General features: G+C 54.7%; 1 protein-coding gene across 1 annotated transcript in view; it reads left to right on the plus strand.

The window, feature by feature from the left end:
* Positions 1-1,891: 1,891 nt before the first annotated feature.
* DTX1 (deltex E3 ubiquitin ligase 1) overlaps positions 1,892-24,565 on the plus strand; it is a 41,533-nt gene continuing 18,859 nt past the window's right edge. Inside the window, exons 1-3 of the mRNA XM_034934580.3 lie at positions 1,892-2,362; positions 2,867-3,869; positions 22,811-23,492. Of these exons, the coding sequence (XP_034790471.1) occupies positions 3,611-3,869; positions 22,811-23,492 (941 nt within the window). The 5' untranslated portion in view covers positions 1,892-2,362; positions 2,867-3,610. The remainder of the gene's footprint in view (positions 2,363-2,866; positions 3,870-22,810; positions 23,493-24,565) is intronic.

Raw genomic sequence — 24,565 nt, forward strand, 5'->3', positions numbered from 1 at the left:
GGCCAAATTCCTTCCCTCTCCTTGGAATTCTTTTCTCCCCAAGTTCCCTGGGAGCAGAGTGTTGCATTCCCAGATGTTCCAAACCCAGTTGAGAGGGGCCATTAAGGGCCACACTGCACCAGATCCTCAGCTGGGTGCCATCCATTAGTCACTCAACAAACACAGAGGCAGCATGGTGCTATGGGAGGTGCAAAAGCATTTGGGACTCAGACCCTAGCTCTGCCACTTACTCCTTGTGGGAACTTGGGTAAGCTACTTAGACTCTCTGAGCTTCAGGAGGTTTTTTGTTTCCTTGTGTAAAATGAGGACAACATTACCTTCCTTGTGGGGCAGTTATGAAGAGTAGTAAGTATTATTTAAGTGCCTGGCACATAATAGGCACTCAGTAAATGACACCCTTATGTAATGGGGCACCAGCCACACCACACCAAGATGAATATGATGGCTATCTCACTCTAGCAGGGACAGATTTCATTTAAGAGGCTAATTGTGATACAGGGTGTCATGTCAAGGTATGGGCAAAGGAACACAGAGGAAGATGGGATGAATTCAGGAAAGGCTTCCTGGAGGAGGTGACATTTAATCAGACCTTAAATAGCATTCGACAGGAAGTCCAGAGACACGAGTTCTTCTTTCTAATTTGCTGCTAAATCACCATGTGACCTTGAGCCAATCTCTTCTCCACTGTGGGATCCCCAGATCCTTCTACAACATAAGGTGGTTGAGCACCTGCTCTGAATCCGTTCAGTCACAGTCTCCTGTGAGAAGAATCTGCTGACAGCCAGAGCCCTTCTTCCCAGACATACAAGACACACAATGCCTAGACACACAAGTTTGCCTGTAATGGGAGAGGGGGACTTCATGGACCCCAGAAGCCCATCCAGGGACCTTAGGCTAAAATCCCAGACCTCAGTGATCCTGTGGGAGTATCGTCAGACTTGGCCCTGCCCTATGCAAAGCCTCTCTCTTTAGTCTACAGCAGGTGAAAGCAAGCAGAATCATTGACCCAATCTGAAAAAGCCCATCCAACACTGGGCTGCAGGTCAGAGCAGGGGCCTGGGGAGGGGAGGTCCCTCCAGCTGGCCGGAGAGCCAGAGCTGGATTCTGGGAAAGCACCCCTGAGCAGCCTGCCCCTGACCCTGCCTAGTGTATCCCCATCTGCCCCGGGGAGGCAGGCGTGGGCTGCTCTGGGCAGGCGCCCAAACAGGCCACTGACCCCCGTCAGCCACCCAGGCTGGAGTTCCCGGACGCATCCTTCATCTTCCCCAATCTAAACACCCACAGGCCCCGGGTGGTCCACCCCCCTCCCAGCCAATGTGTGTCTCAGCTGCATCCAGCTTGCTGGAGGACAGAGGGACTGGCCATCCCGTTAACACTTGAGCCGCTGCCATTTCCAGCCTTCCCTTCCATCCAACCAACGCTCACCCACCATTTATTGAGCACCAGTTGTTTGCAGGTGGCTGTGAATGACATGGCAGAGGGCCTGCCCTTCTCTTCCTCCAGGATCTCACCTCCTGGCCAGGGTCCCCTCCCCTGGTCCCACCCCTCTCACCTGGAGCAGGTGGGTGCTTTGGGGGAAGTGGGCTCAGGGCTGGGAACTAGGTACTGGCAGGAGATTCAGATCGAGGTTGGTGTCTGGGCATCGCTCTAAGCTTTTGTGATCCTGGGCCTGGGTCTTACTCTCTCTGGCTTCAGTATCCTCATCTGTACTCTTCAGATTCCACGGTTCCATCTGAGTCTGAATCAGGCCTTGTCAGCACCCTCCCACCCCCAGGAATAGTTAGAGGAGGAAAGGAGGCTAGCTCTGAATGCTTCAAGATCTTTCTTTAGACAGTCTCTGGATCTTATTCATTCATTCAAGCATTTATTGAGCACCTATTCAGTGCCAGGCCCTGGACTGGGAGACTGGAAATAAAGATGACAAAGATTCAAGCCGGTGACTCCTAAACACCCCACTCCCTGCCTCACGCTCTGCTCGGAGTCAGAAGGCCCCTTGGGGTCTCGGGAGGGCCTGGCCGAGGATTTGGGGCGCCCCGAGACTCGCGTGTCAGCGCCGGTGGCGCTCAGGGCCGCGATCTGTCTCCTCCCCTTCCTCCTCCTCCGCCCCCTCCCCTCTCCCTCCCGGAGCACGGCCGAGGCCTCCTCCCACCCGCGGGATCCCGGCGGCCGCCAGCCGGCTCCTGCGTCCGTCCGTCGGCCGGGCAGTCTGTCCACGCGCGGAAAGCTCGGCGCGGCGGCCGAGGGGCCTGGGAGGGAACGGGCGCGGAGGCGGGACCGCGGCTCCCTCCCACTCCGGGGGGAGCCCAGGAGGCGGCGGTGCTGGAGCGCGAGCCGGAGCCGGAGCCGGAGACGAAGAGAGGCGGTGAGAACGCGGGTGCTTAGGGACCCCACCCCCGGCTCCCGCTGGGGGCCCGCGAGCGGCTCGGGGACGTCTGGGCTGGGGAAGCGGGGCTGTTACCCCCAGGGCGGGAGGCAGAGACGATCCAGCTCCTGGCTTCGCCCCCTCCGCGACGCGACCCCCGAGGGGCCCTGGGCCGCGCCTGCAGCGCCGCGCATCCCCGTGCTTCCCGGCGCACCCCAGCGCACCCGGCATCCCCCCGGCAGGGCGAGGGCCCCGGGGGAAGGGAAGGCTCCGGGAGCCAAGGAGGGCGCCCCGCAGGCGGAGAGTCTCGGAAAACCGCGCCCCCGGCCCCAGCCTTCCCTCCAGGCCTGCCCCAAGGGAAAGCGGGCGGGGCGACCCCGTACGCCCCCCTTGCTGTCCCCCTTCGGTTCCCCATTGTTCTCAGCCGAATGCTCTCCTGGGAAGGGGGGAGGGGGTGCTGTGCTCTCTTCTTAAAGGGCCCTCTCCCCTCTTGTCTCCTGGCAGGTCGCGAGCACGAGTGGGGTGGGGCGTGCCCACGGGCCCCCGCCCCCCTCGTCCCCCTCGTCCCCCAGCCCAGCTCCGGAGCCGCAGTCCAGGCGCGCCGCCCGGGGGTCCACGCCGCACCCCTCCCCCGTGCGTTCTGCGGCCACCCAGGCCTTCCAGGACACCGTGGAGAGGGAACAAGGGGGCAGGGACGCCCCCTTCGGCAGGAGCCGTCGGAGAAGGGGGCCCAGACCGGAGGGAGGCGAGAAGCCCCACTGAAGCCGGGCGCAGGGTCTGGGACGCAGTTGGGAGTGCAAAGGGCTGGCTGAGAGCCGCAGGAGCAGCAGGCTGTGGCCCAGGCCTCCTGGGTGACAGGCCCTGTCTGGCGGGGAAGAGGGACCAAGAGACAACACGGAAGAGGCTGGACCTCGAACAGGGGCGGCTGCCTCACTCCCTACCTGAGCCAGCCGAGGGGGCCAAGGACTTTAGAGCTGTTTCCTCCGGCGTAAGAGAGACACTTGCTTTCCAGGGCAGCACCCTTTATCAGAGAAGGCTCTACCGGGAAGGGGTCTTTGCAGCCTGGATGGCCATCCCACATTCCTTTAACGGAGGTCTCTAGGCCTCAGAGAGAACCCAGAGTTAGAAAGGAGGCCAGACGGTCCTTGCTGTCCCCCTGGGGAGAGAGGAAGTTGCCGCCTGCTGCCAGGCCCAGGAGGAGCTGGGCCTGCAATAGTGGGGGACCTGGCCCCTGAGGCAGTGGCGGCCATGTCACGGCCAGGCCACGGTGGGCTGATGCCTGTGAATGGTCTGGGCTTCCCACCGCAGAACGTGGCCCGGGTGGTGGTGTGGGAGTGGCTGAATGAGCACAGCCGCTGGCGGCCCTACACGGCCACCGTGTGCCACCACATTGAGAACGTGCTGAAGGAGGACGCTCGCGGTTCCGTGGTCCTGGGGCAGGTGGACGCCCAGCTTGTGCCCTACATCATCGACCTGCAGTCCATGCACCAGTTTCGCCAGGACACAGGTGAGCAGACTCCCCACCCACCCCATGCCACCCGCCCCGCCGAGCCATCACTACCTTGCAGCGTGGGATGCTGAAAATCCCAGTAAATCTGCTGATGCCAAATCCCTTCCTCATCTCCCTGCCTCACCTCCAGAAAAACAGGGCAGTCTAACCTTGTCCAGTTTAAGACTTGGATTCCAATGCAGCCTCTGAGCAAGTTGTAGGGCCTTGGGCAAGTTGCATCATCTCTCTGAGCCTCAGTTTCCTCATCTGCAAAATGGGTAGATCAATATCTCTCACGGCTGAGTGAGGATTAAATAAAATTGTGCTCACTGAGCACAGAACCTAGAACAGCAGTAGCATGTGATTGTAGAATAAGGGCTTTACATGCACTTCCTCATTTGATTTTTCCCAAGAATCACAGGCAGTAAGTCTGTGTATTGTTGTATTATTATGAGTCCCATTTTATAGATGAAGAAACCGAGTCTCCCAGAAGCTGAGTGATTTAAACTCAGAGCTGGGATTTAAACCCAGGCGGTTGAGTTCCAGAACCAAAGTTCTTAACTGGTATCCTATACTGGCTCCAAGTGTTGGTTTGGGGGGTGGAGTCGTGCTGGTGGTAATTAATTGGGGATGGGGGGCGTTGGTGGTGTTGATGGTGGGGTGAGGTGGCAATGATGGAGGAGGCAGTGTTAGCGGTTGTGTTGGTGGTGACTCAGTGATAGTATTGATGGTGGTGGGGTCTTGGTGACAATGGAGGGATGGATGATGGTGACGTGGCAGTGTTGGTGGTGATGTCAGTGACAGCGTTAACCATGGGATTCAGTGGTGTTGGTGACATTGATAGTTGTGTTGGTGGTGGTGCTGGAAGTGGTGTGATGGGGTGGTGATGATGGAGAAAATGAGAAAATGATGTTGGTGGCAGTCTTCGTGGCCATGTGGTGTGGCTGGTAGCCCTGTGTGTGGCTGTTACTTAGTGGTATTGGTGATCCTGTTGTGGTTGTAATGATGGTGATGTTGATGGTTGCGTTGATGGTGATGTGATGGCTGATGATGGAGATAAAATCGATGAGGTCCCACTCTCAGGCCTACTCTCTTTTGTTCTGGAGATTTGTCATCGTTGGGGAGATCTCCCTGAGTCATTGCCCGGTGGTATCTGTGACAAGCTCCATGGGCAGTGGGGACTGGTGGGGTCCTGCTGTGCAGAAGCAGCCTAGAAATCCTTGGCATGTTTGACCCCCCAAGGACCAGCTGATGGGGTTTGGGGAAGTTCCTATGAATCCCTGGATGACAGAACCACACGTAATAACCCCAGGCTGGTAGGATGCTCGCTTTCCCTCTAGAGCTGTGCCAACCAATATGGTAGCCACCAACCACATGTGGCTACTTAAATTTACATTAATTAAAACTAAGTAAAATGTAAAATCCAGTTCTTCAGTCTCACTAGCCACACTTCAAGTGCTCATAGCCACATGTGTCTTGTGGTACTTTGTGGGCCAGTGTAGATCCAGAACATTGCATTGTTGCAGAAAGTTCTATTACACCGTGCTAGTTAGAAAGGAGGCCAGCCTTTCTAACTAGCACAGTCCAATAGAAGTTTCTGCACTGATTGAACTTTCCAATAGTCCGGAACATTGCTAGGTACCCACAGAGTGCTTACCATGTCTGGAAACACAGGCGAATTCATAACAAATGGCTTATTGATGGTACAGATTAGTACATCTATGTTTCCGTAACTCCAGGCATTGACCACCATCACTGATGGTGCCAATTGTTCATGCATTCCATCATATGATTATTTATTGATCTCTGCTGTGTGTCAATTTCTGTGCTAAGCACTGGAGTACAGCAGGGAGCAAGACAAAGTCATCAGTCGAGGTCTTCTGCTGGAGGACCTACACTGAAGGTCCTGGTGTGGTCAGGGAGCAAGCAAACATATCACCGCAGAGACAATCAGTGGCAGATCTGAGAGCATGAACTAAACCTGGCCCAGAGGTACTCAGGGAAGGCTAGCCTGAGAAAGTGATGTTTGAACAGAGATCTGAAGAATGAGTGAGGGTGCCAGTGTCCCGGGCAGAGGGCACAGCCAGTGCAAAGGCCCTGGGGTGGGAAGGAGCAGAGGACGTTTAAGTCCGTTCTGTTTGGGATGCATCTCCCACCAAGGGGAAGATGGTGCAAGATGGCAGCTGAGCAAGGACCGGATGTACAGGCCTGGACAGCCACGCAAAGAACTTTGAATTTGATCCAGAGAGTAGAAGTCATCATTAGCTCCATGTGCCCATTCTTCCAGAGAGGCACCAAGGACCTGATGGAAGAAGGGGAAGTGTTGTACATTGCCCACCCCATTCTGTTTTCTCCTAGGGGTAGAGGGCAGGGCTGTGAGAGCAGAAGTGGGTAGGCGTCACTCCTTGCTAGGAGGTCTGGTGTTCTGCAGGTTCAGAGCTAATGCTGGGTGTAGAGATCTTCCGGGACCTAGCTGGGTTGGGGATGGGCAGCGGGGATCTTAGAAGCAGGGACAGGCTCCCCACAAGGCTGCCAAGTTGACAACTTTACCTTTGATCCTCTTATCTTTGGGGGGACCCCCATTTCTATTCCCAGCATCCCCTTATGTTCCCGAGTCCCCACACTTGCACACTCCCCTTTCATCAGGCCCCATTCTCTCAATAGTACCCCTTTTATGGTTCAGCCTCACTGGATCCCCCAGAAGTTCAGCTCCGGTCACTTCCCCTCTCCCCCTCTCCAGAGCTGTTCACTCCACACCTGCCCCCTGTTTGCCGGAAAAGGAAAAAAAACACTCATTCCTAAATGGACTCCTGGGAGCCTGCCAGGAACCCCCTCCCACCCCAACCAGAGAGGGAGGAAGGCCTGGAAACCTACTGTGATTGGCAGGAGACCTCGGCTGCCTGGGAACCTGCTGGAGAGTGGGGCAAGAGGCCTCCTCACCAGATATGTGAGGGTTTTTCCCTCGCTTTACCCAGGAGCAAAACAATGTCAAGAAAGGATGTCTTGTCCTCATTGGTAACAGACTGGAAAAGAGCCTCAACTGGCAGGGAGCAGACCTGAGTGCCAACGGTGTGACCTCAGGCCTCTCCAGGTCTCAGTTTCCACATCCGTGAAATGGGTGAGAGGATCACCTCTCCAGCAGGGTTGTCGGGTTGAACAGAGAGAATCTGGCTGATTTTATCCCACAAACATCAACTAATTATCTACTGTGCATCTAGCACGTGCTCACCACTGTGGGTACAAGAGAGACAAGCAAAAGATCTTAAATCTTTTTTTTTTTCTTCTTTTTTTGAGACAGTGTCTCACTCTGTCTCCCAGGCTAGAGTACAGTGGTGCGATCTCGGCTCACTGCAGCCTCTTTCTCCGGGTTCAAGTGATTCTCGTGCCTCAACCTCCCAAGTAGCTGGCATTACAGGCAAGCTACCACATACCACACCCAGCTAATTTTTGTATTTTTAGTAGAGACAGGGTTTTACCATGTTGGCCAAGCTGGTCTTGAACTCCTGGCCTCAAGTGATCCGCCCGCCTCGGCCTCCCAAAGTGCTGGGATTACAAGCGTGAGCCACTGTGCCTGGCTGTGAATCTTGAAAATATTATATTTCATACACACACACACACACACACACACACTCCAACATAATGCTGTAAAACCCAAAACTCACGTGTATGTGCTGAAATCAACACAAGCTTCTGACTAGATTTTCTAATTGTAAAATTCTTGATATGTTCATTGAAGCTGGACTTTAATTTTGAGGGGAGACTGCCCTAGCTTTGCTAGTTTCCCAATGCAGGAGCTGGCTGATTTTTTTCTAATAGCATCAGATAATAAATCTTTTAAACTTTGTGGGACCTGCAGTCTCTGTTGTAACTATTCAACTCTATCGGAGCAGAAAAGCAGCATAGACAATATGTAAGTGAATGCGTGTGGCTGCGTTCTAATCAAACTAGTTGTGGACACAGAAATTTGAATTTCATATCTTTTTCACGGGTCATGAAATATTCTTTTTTTTCCCCCAACCATTTAAAAATGTAAAAGCCATTCTTACTTCCTGAGCTGCACAATAGCAGATGGTGGGTGGATTTGGCCTGTGTGCTGCAGGTTCACTGACCCCTGCCCCACATGTTCTGAACCTGAGCATGGGGTAAGACCGTGCTGGTGCCACAGGACACCCAGCATGGCTTCTCCACCCCTTGTGGAGTGGAGAAGTGCTGGTACACACACACAGCACCAGTCTGCTCACACAATGCCGACACACACATGCCCTGTGTATGTGCCTCTCGTGCAGTGCAGCCAGCGGAAGAAAGCCCAGGTGTCAGGCTGGGGCCACAGGGGAGAAGCCAGGCTCTGGCCCCACAGGGGCTGCTGTTTGTTCAGCCGTGCCCCCTCACCTTTCCCCTGCTGGGCTGTTTTCACTGCTCCCTGCAGGGGGTGAGGTTCCCTTTGAAGCCCTCCAGGTCCAGAGCCCAGAGTCTGGACTGGAAACTGGAGCCCCTCCACGGGGAGGCCTAATGCTGTGACCCTGAGCTGGATGATGTTAGATCAATCACGGTGGTGTCCCAGGCAGAGGGTTGGAGGGAGAGTCAGAGCTGGGCGAGGGATGGGTCGCTTGCTCACTTCGCAGTACTGAGCCAAGTGCCCGGTTTCCCTCAAAGCTTTCTTTCTTCATTTCCCTCTGTCTCCAACTGTCCCTCCCACAGACAAAGATTGCCACATATGGGAAGCCCAAGGCCGAACGGTATGCTCAGCTGGTGGCTGGGCTGGGCCCAGGAGCCATCAGGGTCTTGGGGTGAGGGGGTTGGCTGCCACTGGCAGTCGGGGAAAGGTTTGAGAATGGCTTTCTGCTCCCAGAGAAGAAGCCACATCTTCCCTGGGGGGTCATTTACATCCCCTGCCACTGGGACAGCCGCCTCCGAGGGCCTCACCCAGACCCTGAATTTCCCACCCAGTTCACACAGCTGGACAGAGGTGTAACTCAGCCACTTCCGCAGAAGCTCCCAGCTCGCTCCCTGGCCTCGTATGACTGGAGCTGGGGAGGCACACCTATCTGCCTGGTATCTCCCATGTCGCTCTCCATGTGCTGCTGGAGGGGTGCATGGCAGCCTCCTGCCCATTCTGCTGATGGGATAGCTGAGGCCGAGGGAGGCCAGCTGGGGACCATCCAAAGATGCCATACCCGAGGCTGCAAGCCTGGCCTTTTCTGGTGCCCCCAAGCTGGCCAACAGGCTGGAGTGGCAGGTGGTGGCTGGTTCTGGGATCTTCCAGCCTGCCTCCTTCCCTGGAAACCTTGGGCTTCACTCAGCCCTGGTCCCTGCCATGAGAGGAAGCACTATCTGAGGACACTTAGGCTGGAGACCCTTAGGCTGTTACCACCCAGATGGGAGGAGCTTTTCCTATCACCGGGGAAAACACCTCCAGAATTAGACACCAACTGGGGACAGTGAGGCCCAGAGAGGGTGAGTGACTTCCCCAAGGTCACACAGCCTACCAGTCCTAAGCTAGAGCCCAGGTCCCCCAGACAGGCCTTAGGGATAGAAAACAAGGTGACATTTAATGCCAGGGCTGAGAGAACCCCTTCCCCCTTCCCCCTTCTCCCTTGAGAGTGCTCTTGGGGCTTGTTGTCAGGGTCTAGCCCAAGGCAGGGACAGCCTGCACTACCCTGGAGGCCTCCAGGGCTCAGCTCCTGGTTACAGAACCCTTTGGGACCCTCTCTCCAGCCTCCTCACTGGAGACTAGGGCTGGGCCTGATGCCAGGGGCAAGAAAGACTATGTGTAGGGGCAGGGAGCGGTCCATCTCTGGTAGCAGCAGGTCCAGCTAATCCATATGTGGGTGCTCCCCAACCACCAGACACACTGTCTGTATTTCTACTATTGCAGACCCATGGTCTCTGGCTGCTTGGCTAACTCCAGAAGCCTGTTTTGAAACTGTAAATTCATCGCTCGTATTTGGTAGTCATTGGTGGCCTCTCAGTACCAGGTCCTGGGCTGGGTCTTGGGGACTCAGAGAGAAGGGCAAAATCCATTTCAGAGTCTAATCTATCCATTTCAGATCAGTTTCAGAGTCTAGTGAAGGTGAAGGCAAATGCATATCATGGAAATAGCCTTTGAACCCTCTGACTCATAAGGACAACAGATTCAGACCTAAAACCCAGCTTGGCCCCTTGCTGGCTGTGTGACCATGGGCAAATTCCTTAACGTCTCTGAGTTTATTTCCTCCTCTGTAAAATGGGGATAAGAATAGTCCCTAGCTGGGAGGGTTGTCATGAGGACATAATGAGATACATAAATGAGATATGTAGATAAAAGCTTGGAGGATACTACTTTGCACGTAGTAAGCACTCATGCTCGAGGAAGAAAAAGATTTAAATGCCTCACTAGGCAGATGCAGGTGCCTTCAGCCATGGGATGTGCATGGTGTATGCCTGGAGCCTCTGAGAGGAGGACTTCCTGGAGGAGGAGTCCTTTGAGAGTGTGTGATTTGGGTAAATAGAATGATAGGAGGAACACTTCCAGGTGGAGGAAACAGCAGGGGTCCTTCAGCAGGGTCCTGGAGGAGGGTCTCAGGCCTGGGTGGCAGAGGGCGGCTGTGATGGGAGATAGGGGATGGGTAGAGGAGGCCTCGTGGGGCCCACTGGGGCCTGGCAGGCTGGGCTGCCAGCTGCTGCCCTTTAGCAGCCAGGCCCCGGGGGACTCACAGCCACGCTGCAGGACCAGCCTCATTAATCACGGGCCCTTGGAGCTGGAGCAGGTGGGGCAGGGGCAGCCTCAGGCACTTCCTACAGTCTGTCTGGGTTCCCTTCACCCAGCCAGCGGGCGTCACCTCATTTTACACATAGTAAAGCTGAAGCTCAGAGGGTGGGGAGCCGCCTGCTGACGCTGAGAAGAGATGGGTCTGAGATCAGATCCAGGTCTGCAGCTGGGTGCGCACGGCCCTTCCCAGGCTCGCCCAGGCCACCGAGTACCTTGGACAGCACCATCAGCGACCCGCCCGCGCCTTCCGGGCTGGGGGTGGGGATGCCCGGGACAGACCCCCTCGCAGCCCTCTCCCTCTCCTTCTCCTCCCCTGACCCCTTTCTCCTCCTCCTTCCCTCCCTCCTCCTCTCCAGCTTCCTCCCATCCCCCGCCTCATTCTTCCAAAGGAGCTGCGGAGTCTGACCTGGAGAGGAAGGAGGAGATGGAAGCTGTGATGGGAAGCGTGGGGGCTGGAGTAGGGGAGGTGATGCGGAAGTGACAGGTAGCGGGGCTGTGGAGGGGATGGTGAAGAAGGTGGTCAGGAGTGAAGCGTGAGGGGTTGGGAGGGGAGATGATGGAGGGTGTGATGAGAGGGTGACGAGGAGGGGCCAGGACGGGGAGGCCAAGGGGTTGGGGCAGGACTGGTCACAGTGGCTCCAAGTGCCCATTCAGGCAGTAGGCAATGGGGTTGAGGTCCCTAACTCTCTCTCCAGTGTGATGTTCTTGGTGCATGGGGGTGCCTGGGGTGCTCCCAGGCCTCCGCCCGCCACCTCTGTCTCTCCCTGGGCCTCCATCCTTCCACCTGGCTCTGGAATCACAACCGGTGGTAACCAGTCCCCAGGACAGCTCCAGTCCCTTAGATAGTCACCCCCATGAGCCCACCCAGCCTCTGGGTTGACATAGACACCCCCAGCAGCCCCTAGCTGCCTCTGGCTGACATCAACTGAGGACATGGGGCCTGGAACCTGGAAACAGCTACCTCGGGGAATGCTGTTGGTGAGGGCCAGGCTCTGGGTTCCCATCCCAGCTGCTTACTAAGAATCATGGGGTGTGTAGGCCGGGTGTGGTGGCTCACGTCTATAATCCCAGCACTTTGGGAGGCTAAGGTGAGTGGATCACCTGAGGTCAGGAGTTCGAGACCAGCCTGGCCAACATGGTAAAACCCCCTCTCTACTAAAAATACAAAAATTAGTGGGCTTGGTGGTGGGCGCCTGTAATCCCAGCTACTCGGGAGGCCAAGGCAGGAGAATCACTTGAACCCGGGAGGTGGAGGTAGCAGTGAGCTGAGATTGAGCCATTGCACTCCAGCCTGAGTAACAGAGTGAGACTCCGTCTCAAAAAAAAAAAAAAAAGAATCGTAGTGGGTGGGGAGATTTGTGACCTTAAGTAAACCACACTCCCTCCCTGAGCCTCTGAGCCTCTGTTTCCTCACCTGTAATATGGACCTGATGATAGTACTGAACTTGTGTGATTGTGGTCACTATTCATTCATTCATCAGGAATTTCATGAGCACCTACTGTGTGCCAGGCACTGTCCGGGCACTAGGAATGTCACAATCAACAGGACAGACACAGAAGCCCTCAAGGTGCTTCTGTTCTGGGGGTGAGAGGTGGAGTGATGATGGGTGTGATGCAGGAGGCCAGGCGCCAAGGAAGTCCCAGCATATAGGACTGTCCCCTACCTTGGGGCCCAGGAGCTGCCGGGCTAGGAGCTGAGTCTCCTCCAGATCCCGCATAGTTGTGTCCTTGCTCGGCCACCCTGGCCAAGCGCCTCTCCCTCTCTGGGCTCCTTCCATCATCCCTCTGGAGCTGCTCCAGGCTGCTACTGCTGCCTGCACAGACAGCAGTGGCAGGCCGGTGACGGGGTACATGAGGGAGTCTGGCGCTGGGCCCTGGAGCTGAGCACCCTGAGATGCAGAACAAAGGACGAGGCAATCAAAGGAGGCTGCCAGGACAGTCCTGCCAGCAGCTGCAGCACAGCCACCTCTTGTCCCGATGACCGACTGGGCCTTTGTCCCCTCCCCCTCCAACTGCAAGCAGAGCACGGTAAGAGGAAGCACAGAGTTTACCTGGAATACCACCTTCCCAGGGCCCTCCCCCTGGCTGGGGTAAGCATTGCCCTCCCCAGCTTCCTCTGTTCTAGGGAGCGAAGGTTCACTTGTTCCAAGGTGTTACTCACCTGGCCCTGTGGAAATGACAGTCAGGGAGCCTGGGTCCAAGGCCTGTCTCTAATTTGCCAGGTGATCTTGCCCAAGTTTCTCTCTGCAGCTCAGCTTACCCATCTACACAAAGGCTGCAAATTCAGATGCTTACAGGGCCTGGGCAACTAATAGAAGTGTTTGCAGTGTATGGGAAGGCAGAGGTTTTTTAACTGTCTTGCTCTCCAGTGCCTGGTATGCAGCAGGTGCTCAATAAATACTTGAAGGCATGAATGGGGCCAGCATAACTCAGCTCCTGCTCACTGTTGCCAAGGAGGCCAATTGTTGTGGCCACACCCTTGGATATCTGGGGATTTCTGAAATCTGGACTGGTGTGAATCTGCCCCAGTTTTTAAATGTGAGGCCATTTGAGGTGGCTCATGCCTGGAATCCCAGCACTTTGGGAGGCTGAGACAGGAGGATCACTTGAGCACAGGAGTTTAAGACCAGCCTGAGCAATGTAGTGAAACCCCATCTCCACCAAATAAAAACGAAAAAAAAATAGCTAGACATGATGGCACACACCTGTGATCCCAGCTACTCAGGAGGCCGAGGCTGGAGGATTGCTTGAGACCAGGAGGTGCAGGCTGCAGTGAGTTATCATGGCACCACTGCAGTCCACCCTGGGCAACAGAGTGAGATCCTGTCTCAAAAAATAAATAAATAAATAAATACAGGTCACTATTTTTTAAATGTAAATAGCATGTGAACCAGAACAAAACCATATCCGCCCAGCTTGCAGTCTCCAGCCTAGTCATGAGCAGCATTCAGTTAGGTTCATTCAGATGTATTTGGTTATTCATTCATTTATTCATTCATCCAACATTTTGCAAGGACCTACCTCCCTGCACTCCTGACCACAGAGGGATGCCAAGGTGACTGTAAACCAGCCCAGCCTTGGAGGGGCTGCCAGGCCCGAAGGAACACAGACACCTCCGCACCTAGTGAGCTATGTGCTTTGATGGGAGCATTGCAGGCGCAAGGTGCTATGGAGTCCCCAAGGAGCGAGTGGTTTGCCCTAAGGATGGCAGAGAAGATTCCAAGAAGACAGAGTGCTTGTGCTGAGCCAGAAGATTGAGAAAGAACTCAGCAGGGAGGCCAATGGGGTGGGGTGGGTAGGACACTCTAGACAGATGGAACAGCATATGCAAATACAGAGGCATAACCGCACACACGGTATGTTAAAAAAAAAGCTGGAATTTTGGTGTGGTTAGAGTGTGAGGCTGTGCAGACAGCTTGTGATGGGCTTCAGAGGCTACTCTAAGGAGTTTAGACTGATTCCTAAGGGCACTAGGGAGCTATTGATAGCTGTGGAGCAGAGGAGTGACACAGTCCAGCCTTGAGTCTGTGAAAAATCCCCCCGGTTGCCATGTGAGAATGCACTGCACATTGCAAAGGGTGGACACTGGGACATGGGGAGGAGGCCCCTGCAACAGTCCAGGCTAGCACTCTGGTGGCATGGGCCAGAGGGCTGACAGTGGAAGTCGGGGAAGTTCAAATCCTGACTAGATTCAATCTTCACTTAGTAGCCCAGTGGCTATGTGACTCTGGACTTCAGGCAAATTGCTTCACCTCTCTGTGCTTCACTCAGTGTTTGTACAAGACAGTGATCGTAATAGTTATCATTATCATGTTTATTATCATTATTATCATAACAACCTGCCCCAGTTATTTTGTGGCTGAAGAGTTGACTTACACGAAGCATTTAGAACAGCGCCTGGCACATAGTAGGCCCTCTGGGAGTGTTTATTATCATTATTATTTTATTATTATTACAATTATGCCATTTCACAGATGAGAAAGGAGCAGTTTGGAGGGCTCAGGCTGTGGAGGACTGTCCAGCCCTCTGTCCCCTCCCCCTCCACTTCCTGCTTTGCTAGGGATCTGAATCCCCTGCTGGGTGTGTGGGAAGCCAGGTGACCAGAAAGCCCCCCATACAGCCCATGGCGTATGAGTGCCCGCCTCTGCCTGCCAGCAGCCTCCAAGGTGGTAGCCTCTCCGAGTGCCACGCAGCCCTTCAGCCTTCCTTAGGCAGCACTGCAGACCCCCTCTCCTCCCCTTGTCTCCCCACCACCCTGGCCTGGCTTCCAGCAGACCCTGGAGAACCTGGGCCAGCTTCAACCACAAGGAAACCACTAATGGGACACAGCTTAGCCTGATGAGTCCCAGAGGAGAGTTTGGAGGGAAACAGAGCACTGCGGGATTATTGATCATGGGGCAGGAGCTGATGAGGCAGCCTGGATCCACAGGCTGCAGCTCGAATCCCAGCCCAGCCGGTGCCACCAGCCAGACTTCCACGTCTTCTTAGGGAGCTTCAGTCTCCCCATCTGTCCGATGGGGCTAATATTAGCACACACACCCCTGGGGCTGCTGTGAGGACTGGGAGATGATGTGTGTGAGCCCCTAGCACAGTTGCTGGCACTGCGGAGCATTCGGTAAGGTGTTGGGTGCCGCTGTTGTCCTTGTTGTAGGAGACAGGTGAGCAGCCATGCAGATGCCAGCTAAGGGGCTATTCCAGAAGGTCACATAGCAATCCAGGGTTGGAACCTCAGCCATGTCACTTACTTACCATGCAACTGCTGTGCCTCAGTTTCCTCCCCCAGAACATGGGCTCATGAGACTAAGTCAGAGGGAACAGCAAATGAAGCAAGGTGGCCTTGTGTAGGCTCCAGCTGGACCGCTCACAGATGGCATCCGGTGTGCTCCTAACTGCTCCGTGCCTCTGTTTTCTCGCCTCTAAAATGGGGCAATAACACCCCCACCTCCTAGGGGTGCTAAACACACCCTTTCACTTGAATGAGCTAAACACAGCCTGGGGCAGAAAAGTGTGCTCTCTGAGTGTGGATGGCTGTTAGTATTATGACTTCTGGGTTGGTGAAGGATTCAGTGAAGTCTCTGACTGGGGCCCAGCCACTGCCCAACCCCCGGTCACAGGCCTCAGCCTGTGGTGGGACTCCCCCAGCCTGACAGGATGTCCCATGACCGCCTCCCACGTGCCCCCTTCCCGTCAGGGTCTGGGTGCCCCCAAACTGAGATCACTTCCCTCCGGGAAGCCACCCCCAAAGGGAGGGGTTCCCTGCTGGGCCTTGAAGCTGGCCCAGCCCAGAGAGGAACCGTTTAGAGGCCGAGGGGCCAGCAGGAGGAAGGCTCGGGGGCTCAGAACCCTCCCCCTTCTCCATGGAGTCAGCTGCTTCTTAAGGCCAAGAGGTGGGGGCTGAGGCACCCACATACCCACCTCTAGGCAGTGGGTTCAGATCGGGACCATGCTCTAGGGCAGAAACCTCACACGGCTAAACAACGGAAAGTAAAGCTGAAGTAGTGAGCTCTCCATCGCTGGAAGTATCCTAGGCTGTGCTACCACTTGGTGAGGTTGAACCCCATGGAACCAGTCCAACCTGGGCCTGCCTTTACTCCACGAGTGTGGCATCATTCCCAGCCCTCTGCTCTCACCCTCCCAAGAGTTCACCTCTCCGGGCCTCAGTTTCCTCATCTGTAAAATGGAAATAGTCCTGGTCCCTCCCTGGAAGCAATGGTGTGAGGATGGAATGAGTGAGTGCAAGGAGAGTGCTGAGTGCAGCATGTGCCATACAGTAGGTGCTCAATAAATGCTAGCCTTGGTTTCCCTGATTCTCCATGATGGTCTCAGCCTCTAGGTTTCCAGCTTCCCTTTCTTTTCATCTCTCAAGCTCGTTCTATCTCTGACTCCAGCTCTCTTGGTATCTGCCTCAGTTTCCCATGTTGGCCTTGGCCTGTCTCTGACAGTCTCTTTGATCATGTATGTCTCTCTCTGTCTCTCTCCATCCTGCTGTCACCCTGTCTCTGCCCCAGGCATGAAGCAGTCACTGGCAGCTGTGGCTGTGGCCGCCCCCACACCCGGTCTCAGGGGCCCAGCTTGTGCAGTCCTCCAGCTGACACTGACCAAAGCCCCTTTCTCCAGTTCAGCTGGAAGAAGCCTGGAATTTTTCTGCCAAACATTTTTAAGCAACTAGGGAGGAGAGAGAAGGGGAAGACAACAAAGGCAGAGACACAAAAACAGGCCGAGGCAGAGGCACGGAGCCCGTGTTTGTCACAGGCCCCTAACTGCCTGGGGGACGCAGACCCTGTGGCCAGCACAGCAGGGTGCCCTGAAGGCCAGAGTGGGGTGTGGTCTGCTCTGGGCCACCAGCCTGAGGCCCAGCCTCTTTCCCAGGCTGAAGAAACTCCAGCCCCTTCTTAGACCCATTGTTCTGGCTGAAAATCTAGGCCATGGCCACTGCGGAGGAGAAGGAGCATTTCCACCACTGCTCCCTTAGAAATCTTGAGATCGAAGTCCAGGCAGGTCACCAAGGAACCAGCTGCCCACCCCCTCGGCCTGGTCCATGGCCAGCCTGGGCCGGAGAGGCGGACGGATGGGCAGGCGGGCAGCGGCGGGCGCTGCGGGGTGCAGGGCCCAGCGGGGAGGACAGCAGCTGCCCTAATTACTCCCGCTCTCCAGGTTCCAATCTTGTTTCAAAAGGACTCCAGGGACACAGCCTTTAATAACTACCAGTAAACAGGCAGGAAAATCGATACCTGGTAAATAGAGCCCTGGAGAGAGGGAGGCCTGGGCTAGCTGGCCCTGACGGGCTCCCAGAGTCCTTTGCTGCAGAGCTGGCCAACGCTGACATTGGGAATCCTCCTCCCGGCCTGAGGGTCCTCCCCAGGGACCCCTCGAAGCTTGGCCTCCCCCCTGGGGGCTGCTTGCTCTCCAATCTCCACTCCCTCTCCATCAAGCCCAGATTTTCCTCTTTCCCACTCCTCCGAGTGCCAAGTAGGTTGCCCGTCTCGGTTGCAGATGTCTTCTTTGCACCAGGCTTTGTGCCTGGTGCTCCAAACATAGTTGCATATCTGACCTAGTAGTCTTTGTCCTCCCAAAAGTGATCTACCAATGAGGATGACTAAGAACAAAAACAAATAATGACACTATGAGGACAGACATGCAATAAAAGACTGCTGCATTTGCCAACTATAGCAACAGAACAGAGAAGCCCATGTTGGAGGAGATGAGCACATGCAGGGCTTTGTTGGATGAATAGGAGTTCGCCAAGTGAACAAGGGCTGGGGGAGGATGAATGTGGGTAATGTATGTAATGTCAGCCATTGTAGCTATATTCATTGAGTGCTTACTAAATGCTAAGTGTTCTGCTAAGCACCTTTGCCTATACGTTATCTCATTTTGTTTCCCCAGTAATTCTTTGGGGTAGATATTAATACCCCCCTTTTATAGATAAGGGCACTGAGGCTATGTGTGGTACCAGCCAGGATTTGCACAAGACCTGAGAGATTTTCTTTCTTTTTTTTTTTTTTTTTTTTGAGACAGAGTCTTGCTTTGTCACCCAGGCTGGAGTGCAATGGCGTGATCTCAGCTCACTGCAACCTCTGCCTCCTGGGTTCAAGCGATTCTCATGCCTTAGCCTCCTGAGTAACTGGGATTACAGGCACGTACCACCACGCCTGGCTAATGTTTGTATTTTTTAGTAGAGATCGGGGGTTTCACCATGTGGGCCAGGCTGGTCCCGAATTCCTGACCTCAGATGATCCACCCGCCTCAGCTTCCCAAAGTGTTGGGATTACAGGCGTGAGCCACTGCACCTGGCTCAACCTGAGAGACTTCTGAGTTGTTTGAATCACTTCACTCTGCACCTCCTTTCCCGGCCCCTCCCCTGCCGAGCTCAGGATTTGGCACACAGGGGAAGTTAAATAAGGCGGGGTCCCATTGCTTCCCTTCCTATCCTGCACATTTTTCAGGTAATACACTGCCTTCACCTCACCAGGAGTTGAATGGTTGTACTTCAGGCACATCAGCCTTGAAGATCAGTCATCACAACCCCTCATTTTGCAGGTGGGGAAACTGAGGCCCTGAGAGGGGAAGACCAGCACACAAGAGCAGGTGGGAGCAGGATCCAGGGTTTTCTCTCTAACTCATCTCCTCCCGGGCCTGCTGTGGAGGAAGCCCCATCACCAGGGAAGAAATCAATCTGCACACACTCAATTAAAATGATAAATCAGGCATCAGAGTGAGGCTGCCCCAGAGATGCAGGGGAAGTTTTTGTCTGATTGGCTGGAACATGGTAGGCGCCCAGGGACCTTATTTCCTGGGGCTGGGCTGCCAGTCCAACCTCTCCACCTCTTCAACCCCGCCCCTCTCATATCAATAGCCATAGCTCCGTGCCTCGATTTCTCCAGATGTTGGGGCCTGTCCAGTTGGCAAGGCACAGGGCTAGTCTGTAGCCCTTGTGATTCTAACAGAGGAGAGGGCAGAGGACAAGCTCTTTCAGCCCTGAGTAGGGACACACCAGTGTGGAACAGTCTGAGTTCCCCTATCGGGTTGCAGATCCCTGGGCCAGGCACCCGAGGAAGATGCCGATTAACAATGGAAATGCCTTCCAGGTTTTGAGGGCCTACTGTGTGCAGGTACTGTGCCAGGTGCTGGGAGTACAGCAGTGAGCAAAGCAGACAAGATCCCTGACTTCGCAGCTGACAGCCTAGAGTGAGGATACGCAGCATAAAGAATGCATGCAGATTAATACATCATGTCACAGCCTGGCGCAGTGGCTCACACCTGTAATCCCAGCACTTTGGGAGGCTGAGGCAGGTGGATCACCTGAGGTCAGGAGTTCGAGACCAGCCTGGCCAACATGGTGAAACCCCATCTCTACTAAAAATACAAAAAAAAATTAGCTGGGTGACACATACCTGTGATGCCAGCTACTTGGGAGTCTGAGGCAGGAGAATCGTTTGAACCTGGGAGGCAGAGGTTGCAGTGAGCCGAGATCATGCCACTACACTCCAGGCTGGGTGACAGAGAAAGACTCTCTCTCATATATATATATATAGTCAGTCAGGTAATGCCAAGTGCCAGGGAGGAAAATAAAGCAAGCTCAGAGGACAGCAATAGGAGGGCTGCACTTTTAGATGTTTGAACACACACCTGTAAGAAAGAAGGGAGGAAATGATGAGAACATCTGGGAATGGTGAGGTCATATTCCAGGCAGAGGGAACAGCCAGTGAGAAGGCCCTGAGGCTGGACAGTGCCTGGTGTATTTGAGGAACAGCAAGGAGGCCAGGGTGGCTGGAATGGAGTGAGTGATAAGGGGGAGGCAGGCAATGTCAGAGGAGGACAGGGCCCCGCAATGTGTGATTTCGTTGTAGGTCATGGCAAGGACTTTGGCTTTTACTCCAAGTGAGCGGAAGCCAGGAAGGATTTTGAGCAGAGGAAAGATGTGATGACTTGCATTGAGCAGGATCCCTCTGGCTGCGGTATGGGAAATGGATTACAGAGGCCAGTCATGAGTCTACTGCAATGGTCCAGGCAGGAGAGATAACATGGCGTGCACTGGGTGGTGTGAGTGCAGTGGGGAGCAGTGGTCAGATGTGGATGTGTTTGAAGGTGGAGATGACTGGATTTACTGACAGATTGGAGGTGGGATATGAGGTAGGAAGTCAAGGATGAGACCAAGATTTGGGGGTCCAAGGAAGAGCATCCGGAAGGGCAGGAGCTGCCAGGAATTGCGATGTGAAGACTTCAGGAGGAGCAGGTTTGGGGCAGGGGAGAGCAGAGCTGAGTTCAAGGTGCCTGTTAAACCTCTCCAGGGAAGGGTCATGAACCTGGCTCCCAGGGGAGAAGATGGGGCCAAAGACGGCAGATTTTGGAATCATCAGAGTAGACACGGTATTTATCTCAATTGATCCTCTTAGCAACCCCACAAGCAACTGCTGCTATAGCTGGCAAACGCAGCAGTCTTTTATTGCATGTCTGCTTATGCCCATTTTCAACATGAGAAAACTGGGGCCCAGAGATGTTGAGTTGCCTACGCACAGTCACAGAGCTGGAAAGTCAGCAAGTCAGGACTTGAAGTGAGGGCTGTCTGCCTCCCAGCCCTTGGGTCCCACCCAGACCCTCTGCAGCTGTTCTCACTCACTCCTCCCCCAAACACTGTGTGAGAGGGAAGGGCTGGGTCATGGACGATCACCCCTCTTTTTGAGATGGGGCCACTAAGGCCTGAGGAGGCTTAAGGGACTTTCCCGCAGTTGAGGGGAAGTCAAGTGTGCAGCCTTTCTGCAGGTGTGCCAAATGAACCCAGCAAAAGCCTCACTTCATCAGCCCCAAGACACAGAGCAGGCTAAAGGCTCTGAGAAGTCCTGCGGCCTGGACCTTGGGTTATCTCTGGTTAGCCCAGAGTTTCCCGTGGAGCCTTGCTGTCAGGGGAGCACGCAGAGCTTTGGCAAACATGAAGCTGTGGTTTGGAGTAAAGCCTCAGTGCCCTCCTTTATGAAAGGGGGCCCACCTGGCAGTCAGCAGTTGTTTGTTGAAGGAAGTAACAAATGAAACAAACAGATGAATGAAAATAACAAATAAGCAAATGAAGGAATGGACGAATGCAGGGATGAGCGCAATGTGTGAATGAATTTTAAAAAAAAGAATCCATTTGTGACCTAATGAATTCATTCATTCATTCAACAAATATCGCTCGAGCACCTGCTGTGTGCAGGTGCTGGGGATATAGTAGTAAATAAAACAAAATCCCTGACCTTGTGGCTATTACATTCTAGCGAGGGGGAGACAGACAGAAACCAAGATAAATGGGTAGAATGTGAAGTATATCTGAGGGAGAAAATGGAGCGGGGAAGGAGAGAGGGGAAAGTACGTGGGGGTGCACATTTTTAAATAGGATGATGGTAAATGAAGGAATGTCTGAATGCCTGAATACGGGAGTGGGCTGAAGATGGAGAATACATAAAGGTATCAATTAAAAAAAAGCATAAGGGGCCCAGGGGCGGTGGCTCACACCTGTAATCCCAGCACTTTGGGAGGCTGAGGTGGGTGGATCACCTGAGGTCAGGAGTTCGAGACCAGCCTGGCCAACATGGCAAAACCCCATCTCTACTAAAAATACAAAAATTAGCCCAGCAAGGTGGTGCATGCCTGTAGTCCCAGCTACTCAGGAGGCTGAGGCAGGAGAATCGCTTGAACCCGGGAGGCGGAGATTGCATTAAGCCTAGATTGTGCCACTGTATTCCAGCCTGGGCGACAGAGCAATACTCTGCCTGGAAAAAAAAAAAAAAAAAAAAGTGGGGCCGGTCATGGTGGCTCACACCTGTCATCTCAGCACTTTTGGAGGCCAAGGCGGGTGGATTGCTTGAGCCGAAGAGTTCGAGACTTAGCCTGGGCAACATAGGGAGACCCCCGTCTCTAAATAAATAAAATAAAATAAAATAAAATAATGGATGACTGCAGGCACGAATGAATGACCTAAGGAAAGAATCAATGAATGAATGAATCATCGAATGAAGGAATATATGAATATGTGAACTAGGGCATGGATAAGTGAATGAACTAATGCAAGAATTGTTGAATGACTAAATGAAATAGTGCTTGAATTAATGAACTAAGGCATGAACAGATTGATGAATGAATCATTGAATGAGTGAGCAAACTATAATGAAGAAGAGGACTGCATGGGGCCTCTGTGCATGGCCTTGGTCTCTGTCTATGCCTGCCCCACTTTATCTGACTCTGGTCTGAAGAACCCCCAGGCCCCCTTTGCCCTCCCCCGCACCATCCAGGGCCTGTGATAACCCCCACATCAGTGTCTGTCTTGGCCCTGGAGAGGTGGAGGGTGGGGGAGCCCTCCACACCTTGCTGGTTTCCTACCCCAGGCTATCTTGGCACCCCCACCCTGTTTGGTGGCTCTCCCGCCCCTATCCCCAGTCTACTACTGACCACGCGCCCCTGCCCACCTCTCGCCCCAGTGCTATGCGCTGAACCTTTAGCCCCGGCCCCCCTCACCCTGGGTGCCGCCTGTCCTGACCCTCCTGAACCTCATGCCTGGGCCTTGACCTCCTTCCTCTCCGTGCATGTGTTGACCCTCTCCCCAAGTCTGGGTGGACCCCCTGGAGGCCTGTGCTGACCCCCCAACCTCCCGCCCACCCTTGCCTGGCTGTGGCCCGCCCTTCCAGCCGCGCAGACCAACGCCCGCTGTGCTGACGTCCCCTCCCCATTTCGAGTACAGGCACCATGCGGCCCGTGCGGCGCAACTTCTACGACCCGTCGTCGGCGCCGGGCAAGGGCATCGTGTGGGAGTGGGAGAACGACGGCGGCGCATGGACGGCCTACGATATGGACATCTGCATCACCATCCAGAACGCCTACGAGAAGCAGCACCCGTGGCTCGACCTCTCCTCGCTAGGCTTCTGCTACCTCATCTACTTCAACAGCATGTCGCAGATGAACCGCCAGACGCGCCGGCGCCGCCGCCTGCGCCGCCGCCTGGACCTCGCCTACCCGCTCACCGTGGGCTCCATCCCTAAGTCGCAGTCGTGGCCCGTGGGCGCCAGCTCGGGCCAGCCCTGCTCCTGCCAGCAGTGCCTGCTGGTCAACAGCACGCGCGCCGCCTCCAACGCCATCCTGGCCTCGCAGCGCCGCAAGGCGCCCCCTGCGCCCCCGCTGCCGCCGCCGCAGCCACCTGGAGGGCCTCCAGGCGCGCTTGCCGTGCGCCCCAGCGCCACCTTCACAGGCGCCGCGCTCTGGGCAGCGCCCGCCGCCGGCCCCGCCGAGCCCGCGCCACCTCCCGGGGCGCCCCCACGGAGCCCGGGCGCCCCCGGCGGAGCGCGCACCCCGGGGCAGAACAACCTCAACCGGCCCGGGCCCCAGCGCACCACCAGCGTAAGCGCGCGCGCCTCCATCCCGCCGGGGTAAGACGGGGCCCAGGGGGAGGGGGCCTCTGTGTCGTCCACGGGCAAGGACGAAGCCCGGGGGTGGTTGGCCACTAGGGCAGGAGCAAAGATTACAATAATAATAATGACGATAAGTAATATCCAGCATGCACTAAATGTTCATTTTGTGCCAAGCATCAACTAAGCACCTTTACATGTTCCCACGCATCTATCTCCATGCATAAGGACCCTATGAGGTGGGTACCATCATCACCTCCAGTTCACAGATGAAGAACTAACTCCCCCAAGATCAGACAGTTCACAAGTGATGGGGCCATAATAGCAACATCAGCAATGGTGCGTGTTCCATGTTTATTATTTGCTAAACCCGTTATATGTATCACCTCGTTTATTCTGCCAAACAGTTCTACCATGTGCATATTATAGACGGGGAAACCGAGGCTAGGAGAGCTATGGTGCCTTCTCATTTATTCCACCAAACAGTTCTACCATGTGCATATTACAGATGGGGAAGCCAAGGCTGGGAAAGCTATGGTGCCTTCTCAGGGTCACCGGGGAAGGGTAGACATTGCAGTCCAGACCTGCCCAATTCCAAAGTCTGTGCTGTGTTGTCTTAGGATTTTTAGAGGGCTTCAGAGTCCATCTGTCCTTGTCCCAGTCCATGCCCACCTCACATGGTGGCTCGAGCAAGCATCAGCTGCTTGTCCAAAGTATTTCCCCATAGGCTGCACCTGAAATACCACAATTACTCTGGGTTAATACTATGGTTTGCACACTGGGCTCCAGGGACTCCCGGGGTGACCTGGAATCGTGGGGGGTGGGGTAATAGAAAGCCAGGCAAACGAGAGTCTGTCTCTCTGCTCTTGTTTTAACCAGAGCAGCCCTTTTTGGAAACACTTTTATGAACTGGCTTTCTCAGCATGATTTTATTAAGGATGGGCACCCAGCTTGTATCAAGTTTGCAAATTCTTGGGTTAAGGTGTCCCAGGCCCCAGGATAGGGACCCAGTGAGCTGCTCTTGGGTGCCTACCCTGGACCCCAGATTCAGTCATCTGAGCAAAGAACTAAGCCCTGAGGGGTGGCAATGAGAG

This window comes from Pan paniscus, chromosome 10 (genome assembly GCF_029289425.2).
Source record: "Pan paniscus chromosome 10, NHGRI_mPanPan1-v2.0_pri, whole genome shotgun sequence".
Classification (NCBI taxonomy): Eukaryota; Metazoa; Chordata; class Mammalia; order Primates; family Hominidae; genus Pan; species Pan paniscus.